Genomic DNA, 20,088 nt, shown 5'->3' on the forward strand with positions numbered 1-20,088 from the left:
TTTCTATCTGCCTTTGTAAGACAGCATGAGTTCACTTTGCTCAGATACAACAGTGCCCCCTACCTGTTGCGTACAGTAAAGAAATCCAGCAGATTCTTTTGCCAAATTTAATCTGGATTCTCAGAAAATACTCACTCGACTAGCTTAATCAAATCAAATCAAAGAGAACACAGACAGAAACGGTGGTAACGGAGTGTGAATGAATTCAGGAGAGTTGCATAAAATATTCTATGAAGCCTGAATCAAATCTGGACTTGGAGATGAGGTGGTAGCCGAAACACTGCTCATGCAAACATACACACTGTGAGTATGTCTCTAAAGCACCTTGTTGTTCCTCAGCTACCACTCACTGCAGAGTCAGTATAAATGAAGTGTGTGTGAACTGGTTTCATCAGCATTGCATGAATACCTGAGTGTATCAGATAATCCCTGCTGATCTCCTGTCTAAAGCTTGGCTGCACTGAGGTAATCCCAGGCAGTGGGAATATACTACTAAAAAGAAAGTTATTAGATCCATATTTACAGCAGAAGTAGTTTAGCATAGATGTAATTTAGCTTCATAGACGTTACTGGATTCTTGAGTTATTATGTGTTGAGCTAAATCTGAATGAAGAAAATCACGATGCAAAAAAAATTATATCATTTTGAGGAAAAACAAGTAAAAGAGTTGGATCATGTGGGTCGGCTCCAGACGCTGAGCAGAAAAACAAAAGAAGCCAAATGAGCTAGACTGACCTAAAACATGTTAGTTCAAGCTTTCTTTGATTTTGTTGGCTTAGTCATCTCGTCTCAATTCTTCTGAAAGGCCACATCTTCATACTTTGACAAAATGTCAAAACTGGATGAGCTTAAACTTGTAACTTCCCAACTTTACAGATAACTAGTAGGATGGATATTTCAGTGTGTCTGTCAGGACCAGGCTTGATGTGTGCATATGCATAAACATGGTACTTAAAAACCCGACCATAACAGAGATACCACTCTGAATGTGAACTCACTCTTTGAGCAGGCAGGAGCTAATAGGAAGTCAAAAATAGCCTCTGTAAAGTGACACACAACAGGAAATTACATTTCTTCTCTTTTATTACTAATGTCCCCTGGCTCAATATCACGCTGTTCTAGCGTGATATTGAGCTTTGATAACTGGGCCACTGTTACTCTTTAATTCAATTAGCTTGTGTCGGACTCAAATGTAGCCACAGTCTTTGCTCCTTTTTAAAGAAGAGAGAACAATGAGTCCCTTCAGAAAAGATGAGGTGTGTGTTTATCACACAGAGGAGATGAGCAGACTGACTGTGTGAACTAACACTGTTGGCTGTACCTCTAATGTCACTGTAGTGTACATGTACTCTTAGTGACACCAGTGAGGGATTTATAAAAACCCTCCTGTCTCTGCTCATGTTAAACAAGCCATCAATCACTGCTTCAAAGCTACGTCTCTCTCTCTCTCTCTCTCTCTCTCTCTCTCTCTCTCCCTCCCCTTCTCCTCCTCCTTCTCCTCCTTCTTCTTCTTCTCCCTCTCCCTCTCCTTCTTCTCCTTCTCCTTCTCCTCCTCCTTCTTCTTTTTCTCCCTCTCCTTCTCCTTCTCCTTCTTTCTTCTTCTTCTCCTCCTCCTCCTTCTTCTTCTTCTTCTTCTTCTTCTTCTTCTTCTTCTTCTTCTTCTTCTTCTTCTTCTTCTCCTTCTCCTACTTCTTCTTCTGCTTCTGATTCTCCTTCTCCTTCTATTTTTTTTTTAAATGATCAATATTCAAAGCATGCCATTGCTGTCTAGACTGACTTCTAAACATCCAGGTAGTTCTAGCCTTTCCTTCCACTGGTGTCAGACAAACAAGAACAAACATACACACATGGTATACAAGCAGATACTGTTTTAAAAAGTCTTCCTTGTTGGTGCATTCAAGATAACCCAGACATGCAAAATGTGCGAGTTGGTGGATGCATTTTGATCATTTTCCTAAGAGGAGCGATGGCATCCCCCCTCATCCCCTCTTGTCAACACAGTGTTAGCAGACAGAATAACCTGTTCCTGTCAGCACCAGCAGCAGTTTATAGAAGTGCTTCAGGCTTACAGGTAGTTGAGGAGCTGGTTGCACCAGCTGTTCCTGAGTTCAAATGAGTCGAGGTTTAGTGTTTACGAGCTGGAATTTCATGCAGCACCAAATTAAAACAGGTTGCACCTCACAAACTAGTTTCCTACGCAGAGATTAGCTGTTACTAAATGTTTACACCCTGTTGCTGATTAAACTAATGTTAATCAGCTTACTGATATATGAAGAGTAAACAAGGCATATCTGACCTGAAACTACATAAATGCTGTTTAATAATGACATGAATGAAAAAGTACTACATCATATCACGAATAACAAACCAATACCAGAAACTATGACACTGGATCTGCAAAACAGGTTGTTTTAAACATGGCCAGGGTGACCTGAGAGTTCAGTACAACAGGTGATAGAAAACACTCCCTGCTTTTTACAAATGGCCCTGAAGGCAACTTGTTGCTGTTTTACATAATCTCTGACCTTCCTATATGCCTCTTCTCTTTCATGTTGCTTTTATGCATTGTATGTATCCTAACATGTGTAATAGTTTTTTATGTGAAACTGTTTATGCTGCCATCTTAACCCTAACTTAACGTCTCACCTCCAGTTCTCGCTGAAGAATAGAAAACCTGTGTTGACCGCGTCTCCTCGCTCGTCCAGACTCGTTTAACCTTTAACCCTTTGTTTTTGTCTCACTGCAACATGTTACTACAGCAAGTTGTTGCACCACTCTAATCTCCATTTTGTTAATGTCTGTCACGTGCGAGGGCTCGATGAGGTGGTGCATTGCTCTTACGAGGATCTTATTTGTAGTGTGTAATGTGCCATTAAATCTTGTGTGTGTATGTTTAAGATTAGACAGAAGAAACTCTGTGAAGAAACTCTTGTGTCTGTGACACCACCCAATTTCCAAATTTGTTCTGTAGTGTGCGCCCTGCTTCAGTCTGCAGAGCTGTGAAGCCAGGCTGCTGAAGTCACGCCCCGCTGCAACGCATAGCGACGTCAGCTGCTCTTCCTTTGGTCCTCAGCAACAAACGAGCCAAGTGTGAAGTAGATCGTATGAACGGTTGTCAAGATATGCAAAGGACAGACAGACAGACAGACGGACAGAGAATCCTTGATTGGACAGTGCTGTAGAAACTGATTAGGACACAATCACCACCGTGTTTACTTGCTAACACGCTTTAATGGTACAACCTGATTTAGTAAATCATTAGTTTGAACTAGCTAGAACTAACAAATAACTTAAGGTTCAAACTAAGTGATGGATTTGTGAAGAGCTGTGGCTCAGCTCAACTCAAACACTGATCTTTGATTTGAACTGATTGTCAGAATGCTGCTCCTAACCCTAACACATGGACAAATGAAGGCTTTGGGTCTAATTCTTAATATGGTGTGAACATTTGATATCGAGAGAGCCTTTGGAAAAAAAAACTTCTGCTGGACTTGAGCTCTAATATCAAACCACTGTGTTCACTGATTTGCCACATTGAATGGTTTTGATTTTTTTGGTCAAGCTGATGTTGTGTGGATCTGCCCCAACTTGCCTGCTCGCTAACCCTCTTGTGACTTTGTTTCTCCCTCTCTCTGTACTGACACCCTTCTCTCTTCAGGGTTTCTGTGCTTCAGCAGGCTACTCTGGGAGGTAAAGATCAGTCAGTGTATGCAGCATGGACACAACGTACCCTTTCCATTTTATTTGAGCATTATTCTCCATCACACCTTGTTCCCCATCCCTTGATTTTCAAACCTTTCTTTTATCAGACCTGCTAGCTGAACATAGATCTTGGAGTTCATTTACTTCTCATTGTTAGTGTTGTAATAAAGAATCAAGAGTGTTTGGAAATACATTTAACACAATATTTACAACCTCATGTTCCTTCATTTATGGCCCTTAGTGTTGGGAGATGTCTTATCCAGGTCTAAACCTTTCATTTCATTTTAACACTTGTTTCTGTTCTCCCCTCAAAGATCTCTCCATTAGTGTTTTTTCTCCCTTTATCCTTTTGCTGTTTCTCATTTTGTGAATTGTTTTTGTGATGATTTCATTATCATTGTAGAATTTTGGTTTCTTGTCAATCATATCCCCAATAATCATTCTTAGTGCCTCAGTATTTCACTGTATCCTATTTGCATGATTGCTGAATTTTTTTAATATATATTTTGGGGACAATATATTACCACTGATTTAATGTTGAATTGGCCGATCTGATGCAGATAACTGATTGGTTCCTTTTCTTTCACGGCATTAAATATCCTCTAAACGCTAACACTGGCTCACGTTAATCAAGACTAGTTCCCATGCTCCAAATATATATCTTTGTATTTGTTGCATTGGACAACAGTGTTGCGTCGCATTTAAAGCTCTTGACAGGCCTCTGTGTTGGAACAGAGCAGTATTAGAAAAACTGACAAATTTATGTGTCACACATCTGGTAACCTTCCAGCAAGGTCTAGGAGATGAGATCACAGTTGCTTTCTTCATGACCAGTCCATTTTCCTTACAACAGTAATTCTGCACCATGTTGCATTTTGTGTCACCCTATAGTTTGTGCAGTTGTTGAGTTGGATAAAATGCTGTGTGGCAAGCAAGAAGAAAGAAAACGTATATCTTTTTGTAGCACTTAAACAACAGAGTGAGTTATAAGTAGTCATATATGATTGTGGCTCATAATGTTGAAGACGACCACACTCATTTACAACAGAACAGACTCACTGACAATCACACACTTTTCTCTTTTAACAGTAAGACAGATGTTGAGATTTTGTGTGACTGCAACGAAAGTCCCACTTCACGCCTGAAGCATGAAGCCTCCAGATATTCAGTTAGAAACACACCAACTGTGTGGAGATGTTGAAGCTGTGTTTAACAGTTTGTTGGCACTCACTTCATCAGTGTGTTGGATTGTGTCCAGTTGGTGCCTGAGGGGTCTGAAGTGCTGTTTGCTAGTGATGTAATATTGGTGTGTGTGTGTGTGTGTGTGTCACAGGGTCAGGGTGCCATCACAGAGAAGCTGCGGAGCCTGAGTATGCATGACCTCACACAGATAAGCCAGCAGGATGACAGAGGAGGGAACCCGCTCTACCAGTACAGCTCCCACGCATCCAACCCTGCCATCAGAAGATCTCAGAGCAGCGACGCTGCCGACGAAGCCGGTACACACACACACACACACACACACACACACACACACACACACACACACACACACACACACACACACACACACACACACACACACACACAATGCAGATTTGTTTACCTCAAGTGTAAAATAACACGTGCACAAGATGTACGTAATATTGGACATTTCTCAGACAACTGAAAAAAAAATCCCTCTGCTCAGGAAGACTGTGAAATGCAGCTGAAAGAATGAAGTAAAATTTTTACGGTCAATCTTAAATTTAAGGAAAGTCAAAGGAGCTTGTGTTACTTCCACGTGAACAGTTAAACATAAAGTGATAGCACCTAATGCAGCTCGACCTTCCACTGTGCGGATTCACCAAAATATAATGAAAACAAACCACTGTGACACTCTGTGCTAATAGCAACAGTCACTTCCTGGTAGACAACTGGTAGTAGCCTTGCATTGTGGAGGTCTGTGAAATGTGTTTATTTCTGATGTAATCTTCAGCTGTAACTGTAACATTTAAAGATATATCGTTAAACACGGTGGTCTGACGTTTCTGCTGTGTTTATTTCATGTACTGTGTTGCTTTGCTAGTATCTGATATCTACCCAACAGCAACATGGCAGGCTAACTGCCAGTTCTGGGTAAACTCGAATTGTCCGAGTAAATATGATATGAGTAGCTTTTGTATTCACATTTGGGGGAAGAAAATGTAATTGAAGAAGAATGACCACTGATGATGCGACATGGCAGGCACTTAGATTATTGTTTCTGTGGGAGTACAGACAGACTGTACCAGAGCCTGAGAGAAAGAGATTTCACATTGTGTGCAGGTGGATGCAGGAAATCTTTTTTGGTCTGCACCTGCGTTTGGAAGAATATTGCAAATTTCCCCTCTTTAGGGGAATCACCCTCACACATAGAGCTGCCACTATGAAAACACCATGAATACCTTTCCTAACAATAGGCAAACAAGTCGGGCTGTCAGTATCACTGCAGCACCATGGTTGTGTCAAAGAGCCACAGCAATTATTATTTTGGTTTTATGTTGTCGTTTGTGTTTGTTTCCCCCCTTACCTGCCTGATGAGAACTGCAGGCTGGCATGCACGTCGTGTGTCTGTGTGTCTGTGTGAGAGTGTGTCTGTGTGTGTGTGAGAGAGTGTGTGAGTGTGTGTGAGAGAGTGTGAGAGTGTGATGACTTCCAGCAGACAGAGGGGATGAGATGAGGTTGGTGGGATGCTGGTGGAATGTCAAACACACACACAGTCTCTCTCTGTTCCCTCTGTCCTTCTCTCTCACACACACAACTAGTCAGTGAGGCATGGAAGAGGAGAGAGTGGGGGAGAAGGGGGAGAGTGGAAGGGTAGCAGAGGAGAGAGATGATTTTATGGGAGAAGAGTGGAGATGTGATGGATGGATGGATGGATGGATGGATGGATGGAGAGGGAGGCAACATTAGCATACTGAGAGAGGAGAGACTGTGTTATGTATTCAGCTCAGCCAGCCAGCAGAGAGATGAAGGAAGAAGAGAGATGTTTTAACCCTCCAGCTGCTCTCTTACCTACGCTCCTCACTGCTGTAGAGGGTTGTCACATGACATCACAGAACCTCTGGCAGCCATGTTAGAGGATTTCTATAGATGTAAACACATAACTAAGGATAATAAGGATAACTCTGGTGACAGTCTATATTTATCATACTGTATATCCCATGTGCACAGTCAACCATCAATAACTGTATTGTGTGTGAATCAACCAGCCTTGCTTCCAGTCTGGCCTGGTGGCCTCTTGAGATCTAGTTCTTCTATATAAATCTATGGTGTGTATAGTATATAACACACCAGAGCCACAGTGTTGCACTGGGTGATATGTTCCTTCATTACCATGAAACACACACTGCTGGACATACTCACTGGTACGACTCAATGTATCGTTTCAGCATTGACATCAATGTACACATGCATGATCGTCACACTGCAGGATGTGGGATGTTCAGTACGGCAAATGAACTCAACCATGTGACGCTAAATCTTTTTGCTGCTTGATACTAAAGCAAAATTCGCACTGTTCTCATTCTCCATGAATAACCTACAAGAAACATTGGACCAATATAATGTAATTAAGTCCAATTCAAGATTCAATGGCTGCATAGTGGTATGTTGCTGGTGAGTTACTTGCAGGCTCTGCATGGAGTTCTGATGTCATGCTCCTCCAGCCTCCTACTGTCTGGTGGTGAGAGACAACTCCTGCTTCAGTTGTGCCATGAATCACACGTTTGTCAATTTAAGAGATCATTTTTGAAACTACTGAAAATACGTCATTATAAAGACGACACATTTAACAGTTGTGTTAGTGACGTCATCTCGTCACTGAAACATTGTAGAGCTGCTCCTGTATATGAGTAGCTCACAGAACTGAACCAGACCCAACTCTCCTTTCACATAACTGCAGTTGGCAATATGAGCAGATTTATTCTGATCTTCATCTTTTTGACTTCCTTTTTTCTGTGCCGAGGTGGCAGCCATGTTGGTGTTAACGTGTGTTGAGCAAGACGACTGAGCAGTTTCACACAAAACTAGATGATATTTTGCTTATTCTATATATTATCTTTATAACAAACAGCCACTTTAGTAACCTGAAAAATGATCTTTTTAATTCACAGACATTGTATGTGTGATTCATGGCACAATTCAAACAGGATCAAAAAGTTATTCTCCCCATTGACTACTGTACAATATTTTTTCTGAAATAAGGTCCCATGGGCTCCACCTGAAGGGGCGGGACTACAGTCAGTATTGACCATGTAGGAAACAAAGCAGGGCCTCTTGCACTCCCTACAAAGTCACCACAATCATTCAAGAATGAATCATTCTTCCCATATTGATAATGAATTAATATCTTCCCTTATGTTACCTATCTGTGTCCCTACCTGTTTCTGTATTTGGTAGTATGTTCATATTGTCTGTATGTTTATGTACCGTTTGGTGAATAGAGTTTAAAAAAAAAAAAAAGTAATCACAATTATAAGTCTTTCCTGCACAAGCAAAGGATCATTAACGATGGTTAATGACAAATAAATAGATAAATGATTTGAGGTGCTTTACAATAAAAAGATATAGTAAAGCAATTAAGATTAAGATATGAACAAGAAAACAAATCAATCAATAACAATAAATACCAGAGTGATTGAAGAAGAGTTGGTGACATGGTGAACTCTGACAGGAGTTTCTGACTGTGTTTTGATGGGAGTGCATGTGTCTTCATGTCTGGAGGATGAAAGTAAAGCTCAACAGCAGGTTCAGACAATGTAAACAGAAATGTTCTGGACAAGCAAACACTGAGTAAACACTTTTTTCTGGAGAAACATGGAAGGACTCCAAACTCCTCGTTGGATAAGCTGCTCCAGGTCTTTGGTTTTGGCTGAGCTGGACAGAGAGTATTGTTTAATAAAGCCAAGCTCTCTACAGGACAGGAAATTGGAGTTTACCACAGAATAGACTGGTGATAGCTGGAATGACTAGAATGACTTGAATGTGTTCTCCACAGTCCAGACAGACTCTAACAGAATGAATTTCCAGCCTGGAACAATACAGTAAAATGTTATTCCTGTGCAAATAAGCAGACTCAAGACATTAAAGTTTCTAGACGAGGGGACTTTAACTGAAAGGCTTAACGCTGTTTAAGTAGCACGACTGAATTCTTTCAGCACTACCACCCTCCAGACTACAGCTCTGGAGTGTTTTTATCTGTTGACCACCCAAACATTACATGGAGGATTCACATGGTATTTTTGATCTGCTGTTGGAATGTGAACTCTCATGAAGCTGGCCTCTGTCTCATCCCACCCTGTTTCCTCTGGGAGGGGAAAGGTTGGAGAGTGGGAGGTTTTCTCTTATAGACTCCAGATGTGACAGCAACAGCGGCAGCCAGAGCTAGAACCAGAACCAGAACAAATAGAAAACAAATTGCTGCTCTAATAACTTAAAAAAACACAAACGGACACTAAAACTGCCAGGACATTGTTTTAAGACTGACCACATGGTAATAACACATAGTAACTATATAACAGCATATTACATGGACATGGTGTTGGCTGTTACAGAAATGTTTGACATACTGTGACTCTGGGAAGAGACGAGCTAAACATAAAAAGGTGACATGATTTATAATTAACTTATGATAAACATCCACAACTGATGTTTATCATCAGTTAATTATAAATTAAGCATGTATTGAAATGAAGGCCATGCCATCTTATCAGTAAGCTGAGACTGACCATCGACATGTGAATGTTTGTGGTCACTCTGGAAAATGCTGTGACATTTTTCATTATTTGAGCCAAATTATGATGATGTGCCCACACTGGGGACATGTGCTGACTCAGCCGTTCTCCACACTGTAGTGTGAAACAGATCGCTTGTGTCTGACATTTCTAACTGTTGTGTTTCTATGAGGAAAGACAGAGAGAGCCAAGTAGGGAGGCAGTGTTGTGTTTGCTGAATGTCTGCTGACCTCTGCTGGAACTAGCTGCCTTTCTCACTCACAGTTAGACTTCCTTCAGCTCTCTAACTGCCTCCTGAACACAGCATCAACACAGGCCTGTCATCACACTCTGTAATCATCGACAGCCAGTGTTCATCAGGGTTCATTCACTGTAACACCACTGAAAACTAAAATTGTCCCCATGGTTTGTTAGCCTGTTTTTCAGAAAGAGTTGAAACACAGTAAAACTGTTCCTTTAAGAACTGAGTGGTTCTGAGTCTGTGTTTAAGTGTATCCTGACATCTGTATGTGTTTTTCAGAGTACTTCTATGACCAGGATGAAGATGACGAGGCTGAGCCAACCTTCTCTGAAGACGAGGCTGTCACTCAGAAAGGACTGAGACGATCGCAGAGTGTCAAGATCACACGATCCAGAGTCCGCAAAGATGTAAGTGTTCGGTTCTGCTGTGGCCTCTGTTGGAGGCTGTCCTTCAGAGAGCACGAGGCTAGTTTGTCCACATGGTTTATATGTCTTATGAAATCACTCTGTATCACAGCTAACAGTGCAGAGACTCAGGGGAGTCGTATGAACAACTTCATAACTGTTTTATTTTCATGACTGTGTCACCAGGCTCGTTACGGGTCGCTGAAGATAAAAGGCAAGAAGAGGCCAGCGCTGAGCTCTGTCAACTACGGGATGTGAAAAGACTACTGCTGACACACACATACACACACACACACACACATACATACACATACACACACGCACACACACACACACACACACACACACACACACACACACACACACAGAGCAGGTAGCTGATTGCTGGATGGTATTGTCAGCCTGTACTCCAGCCCCTCTCAGTCTGACTCTGACACTGTGCAGAACTTTTCCATCTTTTAGATGATTTTCTCACATATTTATTACCTAATTCATCCAAAACCAGTGACTCCTGGAGTCTGTCAGAGGACTTTGATGTTTTTCTTTGGGTTGATGGCGTACATGATGATTTTTGCATGGACTCATGTGTTTCGGCTGTTGTTCATCGTAGTTTAATTGTAGTTTTTAGGTGTGATGTTATATTTGTGTAGTCTTTTAGGTTTTAGATCCATCAGTCTTTTTTGTTCTGTGGTACCTCTTTCTAATAAGGCATCCTTTATAAAGCGTTCATATGTATATATATATATATATATATATATATATATATATATATATATATATATATATATATATATATATATATATATATATATATATATATATATATATACACACACACATATATATATGGCTTAAGTGATAGTTAAGTAGTTCATTATTGCTCCACAGCACATTTGTAAGCCATTTATTAGAAGAACTTGATAAAATTGCACTCTGATTGTGTTTACCTTCCTCCAGCACTTGTTGTGTCTTTCTAGCTGTAGACTCTTAGAGCGTTAACTTTCTAGAGAAGGCTGCGTGACATCTGCACCAGATAAGTTTAACTTGTATACAGTTGTTAAATTGAGAGATAATTAGAACGTGAAAGCTGCTTATTAAAGCTGCATTCATTTACTGGAGGGCAACACAACAAGCTTTAGACGTAACACTTGACTTTTACAAACAGTTGCTCATTCAGATATCCAGCAGACAGAATCTAAGTCCAGTACTCTCTCCCCTTTAAGTTTACATTACAAATGGAATCATTCATTTAAAGATATTGACTATCGCACCTTTTAATGCTCAAATTCTTCCTCTCACAGATTATGAGTTAAATTAATATGCAATAAATTATACCACTGTTCAGTTCAGTACACTCAGGCGATGTAGACACTGGAGATACCGTCTGAAAATGCACCAATATCCCATAAATCCATATTTAAAGGATATTGTGTCTCTCCCCATTCTATGATGGCCCAGTTCTAACCCCACCTTCCGGTGTGGCTGCTCAGAACCATAAACACTTTTGGTTTCGACATGTTTGGACCCAGTTCAAACCAGAAATTAATAATTAAAAATGATTCTAAGCATCTTTTTCTGCTTTTCTTATCACCGCTGATCGAGCAACATATAGCCGATATATCTGTGACAGATCAGATCAGCCAACAGATCGGTCAGCTGGGCTCAGTTACAGTACTGCAGGTCATCTTTCACCTCATCATTATTTGGTTCAGTCTCACTGCTGTCATGGTGATCTGTCATGGTCTTCAGTATGTGCTCAGCACCAGCAGCACACAGTTAGCCACTAGCTGAAAGTGGAATATTGAGTATTGGTGTTAACAGCTTTTAAAGACTTACTCACATTTTTAACTGCAAACAGGATACCTAGAGATTTTTAACAAACGTTTTATATTCATGGCTTATAAATGTCCTAGAAATCATCATATAAATCATTATAATACATTAAGTCAGCAATATATCCTTAATAAAGAATACCTTATTAAAACGTGGTACCAGTTTTGCTTCTGCTGCCTTTCAGGTATTTTATCAGTGAGGAGCTTGTTCCTAGATGAACCTCTGACCTCAGAGTTAGAGTCCGCTAACTTCCAGATGTCTCCGTGTACTAAAGGAGATGATTCTGACCCTGAGGACACATGTAGCTGACACATTCCCTGCCACAGTGGTGACAGTATGAGATCCTGAGCCGCAGCAGGACACCAGCAGCTCGGTTCTGAACAGCTGAACTTTGGCAGAGTGGAGTTGAGTGAACTGAGCCTATGTGAGTGAAAGTCTTGAACACCAGCAGATGAACACGGAGACGCTGAACGCCAGTGAAGAGACAGAACGCCAGTGAAGAGACAGAAAGGGACGAGACAACTGAATGGATGAACAGGGATTCATCCGAGTTTCTGTGAGACTGGTTCAGCCTTTATACAGAACCAGAACTCTCACTCACTATTAAGGGTGATTTGTTATTTTTCTGCTTTGTACTCGTGATGTGTTTTTATATGACTGTCCTGATCACACCTGGTTGTATATTTCTAGCTGTTCTTAGTGGAGAAGAGCTTTATAAATGTCCTTTATGTGTGTGTGTGTGTTACCTTTGGAACAAAAGGAGTCTCTTGTATTGTAATCACCTGTTTTTGCACATATACCTCCTCCCCAAAACTTTTTTTCAGTGCTGTTGTTGCTTGTCATCTCATTTTATAATTGTACTCTGCTGTGGGAGGAGGCAGCCCACAGCTGATGCTATCGGCCTCTCGTGACATTGTGAAGTTTGGCTTGTTTCTGTCCTGTGGTACTGCTGTACAAAGTTTCCTCTCCTGTTGCTGTTCTGGAACATGAAGCCAGTGGAACCCAGTTTAACTCCTATAAATTACAAAATGATACAAATGGGTAACAGCTTAAAGGAAAAATGAAAGGGATCTGTTCAGGATGGCAGTGCAGAGGGCACATATCATGTATGTAAATGATCTGTCCTTTATGGTCTCCAGACCAGCTGAAGATTAATGGGAGACTTTGAAGTGACGTGTTAATTACAGTCAGTTATAATGTCTACGTCAGCATAGCTGTGAGGTTCAGTGTGATGTGAGCTCCATCATTATCCCATGACTGATCATACACAGACTGCATGTGTGGACATGTCCGCCCCAAGACAAACCCTATGCAGTCAAACCAAAGTAAGTAAACCAAAGTCCCTGTCCACCCTGCTGTCTGACATGTTTATTACTCCATTTTGGACACTCGTGGGGATACTGGCGCTGAGCCGGGCAGTAATTTACCGTGACCATTGAAGCCATGCTGGCATGGAGGGAAATGGTTTTCCACATTAGAGCAGACGAGGTGAAAGGAGTTGTTTGCCTTGATGGCATGTTCGATTCATCTTTTTGAAGGATGCTGTTCATTTCACACACCTGAAGAAGAAAAGCCAGAAAAAAATCTGTGTGACATCGTGTCGTCATGTTTTCAAAGGTCCACACAGACTTTTTGTCAGAGACATCTTTGTGTTGTGTTGCAGAGATATCTCCCACAGTTAGCCCTGGGTCGTCCTGGCTCGTGACACCACTCAACAGGTGGTAGTCTGACACTACAGCTGACGCTTGTGTAGTTTGCTTTGCTCCGTAAGTTCTCTTAGGTTCTTTAGTCCAATCACTAAACTAATTCAACTCACCAAGTGTCAAGAAAGTCTTTTTTTTTTATACCTAGCTTATTTAATAAACAGAAAAATACAACTGTACATTTTCTGAATTCAGGTTTCTCTTTGACGAACTGAGACGAGCTCAATTCTCTTTTTAACTCATCATAAACTCATTTTCATTCAAACCCCACAGAAACATGACATTTCTTACATGTTGCACCTTTTAACACTTTTGTGTGACATGAATCTCTCTGACGTGACTGAGCCGCTCCTCCACAGATATACAGTGTTATTGACAGTACCGGGCTTCATAAAGATGCCTGCTGGGTGACATGGTGGGTTTTACCAGACAGGAAGTAAGACCCTGTTCGTTCTTTTCTGAGGTTCAATAACAAGCCAAACTTTCTCATGTCATGATGTCATGATGTCCATTTAACGCTCATAACTGACTAATGATACCAAAGCTTCATGTACTCACCCGGAGCTGTGTGACTGGGTTCTGATCCGTGTGGGGAACATATCTGGTGTGTGGATTGCTGGATTTTAAATGCAATACAATAAAGGCTGTGTGATACAGTAAGGACATCAAATCAAGTGTCTGTGGTCTTTTGCATTTTTATTCTCTCTGCCTTCAAGAAGTGTGACTGCAGCGAGGTGGGTCGCCTCCACCCAGAACACAGCAGCACAGGGTTCTGCCTGGAACCACTCAACTTTTCATTATTGTGTTCTGATGATGAGATAAATTAAAGACATTTTAAAATGTAACATAAATATAATGTCTTCATCATTTACATCTATGAAAGTGTTCAATGTTAAACCTACTACAAGGAGTTTTAACTGGTTATGAAACAGAATCACAAAGGAGACAATCGGTGAGAAAAATGTTTTTGTCTGTACAGTTGTAGTTTCTTACTGGGTCGGATCATTTATTAGGGCCCGAGCAGGGAACCTGCGAGGTCCCTATTGTAATTGCAATGATTATTATTATTATTATTTTATTCCTTCGTCCAAAATGATGGCATTTTTCACTGCCTGAATGTGAATGAAAAGTCGATTTTATTTGGCAAAGTCAGTGGGCTTGGCGAAAATTTTTATAATCTGTTGTTGTTGTGAACGTGCACCACTAGGTGGCGCTATTATCAATGTAAGTACGTTTTGGCTAATAACTCCCACATACTTTGTCGCACCTTCAAAAACCTTATATCCACGCGTTCAGTGAATTGTGCTGAATCTCCTGATATAGGCCACGCCCATTTGTGCTTTGCGTTTTTTTCACTAGCTCGCGCAATGTCGCAAACCTACTTTTTCGAACTCCTCCCAGGCAATTTCACCAATTTGCACCAAACTTTGCACACAGCATCAGTGGACCCTTCTGACAAAAAGTTATTAAAAGAATTTTGATATTCCAAAAAAAACTCAAGTTATTAAATAACAACTTCCTGCAGATTTCGTTCCAACCAGGAAGTGTTGCATATCTCCACATTGGTTTGTCCAAATGACGTGAAACTCAGGATACTACTTGCTCATGAGGCCCAAAGGCTCTGTGCGAAAATGTGGCCAATGACAACTAGGTGGCGCTATTTAAATTGAAGTATTTTATATCTCGACATCGGTTGGTCGGATGAACACAAAACTTGTTACACTCATTGCCACTGCCCTCCTGATGACAGCTGACAAAGGGGTTAGTGATCTGACACTAGGTGGCGCTCTGGTGGCAGTTTCATTTTATATTTGGCACTGTGCCCACACCATAACACTTATGGATATGAAATTTATAGGGGTGGTACAGACCGGCCCCTGTAACTCACACACCAAAAATGACCAGCAGGTGGCGCTATCATCAACACAAACCGTTTTTGCCTAATAACTCCCACATACTTTGTCGCACATTCAAAAACCTTATATCCACGCGTTCAGTGAATCTTGCTGAATCTCCTGATATAGGCCACGCCCATTTGCGCCTAGCGTTTTTTTTCGCTAGCTCGCGAAATGTCGCAAACCTACTTTTTAGAACTCCTCCCAGGCAATTTCACCGATTTTCACCAAACTTTGCACACAGCATCAGTGGACCCTTCTGACAAAAACTTATTAAAAGAATTTTGATACGCCAAAGAACACTCAAGTTATTAAATAAGAACTTCCTGTGGACTCGAGTCAAAACAGGAAGTGTTGCATATCTCCACATTGGTGTGTCCAAATGACATGAAACTCTGGATACTACTTCCCCATGAGCCCCTAACGCTCTGTGCAAAATCTTGGCCCATGACCACTAGGTGGCGCTATTTAAATTGAAGTATTTTATATCTCGACATTGGTTGGTCAGATTAACACGAAACTTGGTACACTGATTGCCAATGGCCTCCTGAGGACAGCTGACGAAGGTGTTACCGATCTGACACTAGGTGGCGCTCTGGTGGCAGTTTCATTTTATAATTGGCACTGTGCCCACACCATAACACTTATGGATATGAAACTGATTGGGCCGGTATAGACTGGCATCTGTAACTCACACACCAAATATCACCAGCAGGTGGCGCTATTATCAACACAAAACCACTTTTTGGCTTTCAGTTAAGACATGCGCGCACAATAACGGGGCAATGGGTCCGGGTAAGGAGCACGCCCCGACAGCAGCACGCCCGACCCGCGTGGCCTGCGAGGGCCCGTTCATCGCTGCTTGCAGCTTTAATTTGGGTTGGATATTCATCGAATTAGAACTATTTTTTATGCAGGAGTGCTGAGGATGAACTGAGTCTCACAGCAGTCGTCTGGTGGTACAGCACCATCATCATCTGCTCAAATGGGCCAGAATCAACAAAAAAATTAAAGTTCTCAGCAGCTTTAAATCAATAAATGAATACATTATGACATCAACAATATTTCATCAACAATATTTCATAAAACTTGCTAAACTCCCTGAACTCAATGGGAACAGAGTTTTCAGACTGATCCAGCTCTTGTCCTGGTACCAGATTCACTGCAGGGTGCAGAACATCAGGTTATTTACAATCTGAATTGGTTCTGGGAGCTTCGGTCAAGAAGCAAAGGCTTCTCTCTAACACAGCAGCCTCTCAGCTCATGTTGATGTAAAACACACCTGACTGTGGACACTGACACCTGTCTTCCAGGAGCTTCTAATTCATTGCAGTCTTGCCTTTTGGTGTTTTTTGGTGACTCTTGACCATCCTGACCAGTTTTCTCTCAGCAGCAGGTGATAGTTTGTGTTTTCTTCCTGATCGTGACACAACTGTGCCATGAACTTTATACTTATAGTTGTTTGTACAGTTGATCCGGTTTCTCTAATCTAGGGATAGTCACAATAAAGGTCATTGCACCACTGTATATGAAGTGTTCGCTCGCTCCCCAACTCCCTGTCCAGTCACCTGCCCCTCTAAGATGTGTCCTGATAAATGTCCAATCCCTTCCAATAAGTCCTTTATTATGTATTAACAAGGATTTTATAACTGCGTTACATTCTCCAGATCCTGATCTGATTGTGCATGTGGTGTCTGGCACCAGGGCGTCGGCCGTTGATCCTTTGAGTCCCGACAGTTGTGAGGCGTCTCTGTAGATGAGACTTGTTCCAACATGTCCTGTAGGGAGAGGCCATGGGGGGTGGACTGGGTCTGAAACAGTGTTTGGGTGGCTGGTACATGTCAAGTAGCATCCACATGGATGGCAGGACCCAAGAATTACTATTGTAACATGATGATCAGTGTTTTCACTTCACCTGCTAGTCCCTATAATGTAGTGGCTGGTTGCAGAATGGTCAGATTCATGAACGCTTCAGTGTGTTTGGACTGTTTGTCTTTTATATTAAGATATTTTCCAATTTTTACACTTTCCTCAGTTCATTGTCAGCTGCTCGTGTTTGGACGACAACTGACAACTCTGGCTTCTTCTGTCCTCCGGGTATAATAATGATATCTGGGTCTGTGTCAGAACTGTTAACAACAACGACGACAAAAACAAACACTGATTATTGTAATTTGGGCCATCAAATGATTTTATTATTATTCTCTTATGATTCCAATGTATACCAGCATCATATAACCACGAGCCAAAACGTAGCTAACTGTTGGTTAAAGTAGGTAAAGATACCTGAACTGGCCTTTAAACCCCACATCTGTCAAAGCCTTAATAAACTCTCACACTCATACAACACACATGTTCAATAACACATAAAGTACACAACTAGTCACAAACAGTATTCTGTCTTTCAGGTGGTAGAACAAAACACATCAGTCTTCCAGAACATTACTCCAAATCACATAATATCACATATCATAACAACACACATCATTGTGTTCATCAAACATCTTCATATGATGAGAGAGAGAGAGAGAAGAAAAGAGGACTGGGTGTGAGACAGACGTCAGATCCGTTCACTGTCTCAGTTCTGAAACCATCTGTGCTCACATCTTCTCATGATGACGATGGTTGAGTCTGCAGAATGTTGGCTCCACACAAGTTGACAAAACAACTTTTACACTAGTTTTCAATAGGGATGAGGATAGGTTTGTTTCCTTCAGCTGTCTGACAGTGGAAAGCTTTTAATGACAAAGGTTTGGTTTGATGGTGGAGATCGTCACAGGTTGGCCTTTGTCAGCTTGGTACCAAACAAAATCACGAGGCAACACTAATAATGGTTATCCCCTGCTGTGAGACCACGCACCATCAGGACTTAGCTCAGTGGTTGCAACACAAAATGGTGGAGCTGTGCCAAAGGTGCCACCTTTGGATACCTATCCCGACATATGAGAGTGTAACGGATACAGATGTGGGCTGAGATGACTTCAGAACTGTTGTTTTCAGTCGGTGTCTGTCTGGTGATTAATCAAGTCAAAAGACTGCTGCTGCTGTCCATCTGAAGATCCAAACGTGACTGCCACCTAAGTACAGAGAGTTGTCCAAGGCACGGGTTGGGTTTGTTGAGAAGGTCCAGAGTTCTGGAGGGCTGCTGAAGCTGTTTCGGCTACGTTGATTAATGCTAGCCGGCCAGCCGGCAGTTTAAGCTTTCATTTTGTACTCCGACCATCAACTACAAGTGAGAAGTGACTCCCTTTAGCTGTATGAAATGTGTCTGTCTTCATATTATTGCTGCATTCACGTCCTATGAAAAGGATAATTAAACCAGCCTGACAGAGTCCATGGATGTAGAGTTCATAATTTACCTTTTCACATTTAAAAACACATTGATTAAACACTATCATGTCAATGATAAAACAAACATGCAGCAAGACATTATATCCTGCCGTAGTGTCCAAGAGGTGTGATCATAAATGATGAAAGTCATTTACTCAGTTAGCTTCCTCTAAAAAGAAAACACTTGTTTCTACAGTCGTCCACATGTCAGCATTAAGGTCAATCCTAACGGTGAGCCTTACTAACAAATGTGTACTTTAGTATGTAAGGTAACATAATCTAATCTGAGTGTTTGATCTACATTTAGTTTTGCATAGGTCGTGAACGCAGCACAATCCTGTTTGCAGCCAGTTCTGCAGAACATTATTGTTCCAGTAAGGAAATACACAGTTCTGAGTGTGAGTTTGTACAATGCCTCAAAGTTTGTGATAGTGTGTGTGCATGCACATGCCACATGCATTCAGACTGCAAGCAACACAGTCAACAAGTTCCTTTGTCAACAGCCAATCACACGTCTTCATTAGAGAAGCTGTTCATCACATCCACTCAGAGTGCTACACAACTAACGCTCGCTCAGCTCTGTTAAAGCCTCAGCAACAAATAGTTTTATAATGTTAGCACCAAATCAAACATCTACATCATGTGACAGGTGAGGCTCATAGACGAACATCAGAACCAAATATGACGCCTCTGGTAAGTTTTACAGCACATCAGCTGTATGTTCAGTCTATGTTCAGTCAGCATGGCCGCAGGGAGAAGCTCTAATAAACTCACTACAGCAGACACACAGTTAGACCAGCTGGTGGACATAGTGAGGTATTTAGATATTACCGTTAGGAGTTGGTGGAGACTAAACCCAGAGCTAAAAGTTAAATGACTGAAGGCTCAGTTTGGCCCCTTTATGTCCGAAGTTACATTGACATGGATGTTCAGCACTACATCCACTAGAGGGGGCAGCTAAGAATCAGTTCTGACAGTAACAAGCATGGCGACAGTGAAGGACGAGATAATGACAAGAAAGAGATAAAATCAGAGGCAGCGTCGTCGAGGGCGGACGGCTGTGATGCCATTACAGACATCGTGACATGCGGACGGAGACTGATACCACTTTATATGTGCAAATGAAGATGAAACTCATTTCCTTGCTTCTTCGTTGTCTCACTTGAACTACTGGCTACACTGCCCCCCCACGATTCACAGTGGTACTGCTTCCTTTAGTCCACA

The 20,088-nt window shown here is 41.5% G+C and overlaps 1 protein-coding gene across 2 annotated transcripts in view; it reads left to right on the forward strand.

Annotated features, from left to right (window-relative positions):
• The window catches only part of reep3b (receptor accessory protein 3b), a 35,842-nt gene extending 25,010 nt beyond the window's left edge, over positions 1-10,832 (forward strand). For both annotated transcript variants that reach the window (XM_073489626.1, XM_073489625.1), the window contains 3 exons: positions 5,036-5,201; positions 9,979-10,106; positions 10,290-10,832. In XM_073489626.1, the coding sequence (XP_073345727.1) occupies positions 5,036-5,201; positions 9,979-10,106; positions 10,290-10,361 (366 nt within the window). In that variant the 3' untranslated portion in view covers positions 10,362-10,832. The remainder of the gene's footprint in view (positions 1-5,035; positions 5,202-9,978; positions 10,107-10,289) is intronic.
• Positions 10,833-20,088: the final 9,256 nt, after the last annotated feature.

The sequence above is a fragment of the Pagrus major genome, chromosome 20, assembly GCF_040436345.1.
Source record: "Pagrus major chromosome 20, Pma_NU_1.0".
NCBI classification, from domain to species: domain Eukaryota; kingdom Metazoa; phylum Chordata; class Actinopteri; order Spariformes; family Sparidae; genus Pagrus; species Pagrus major.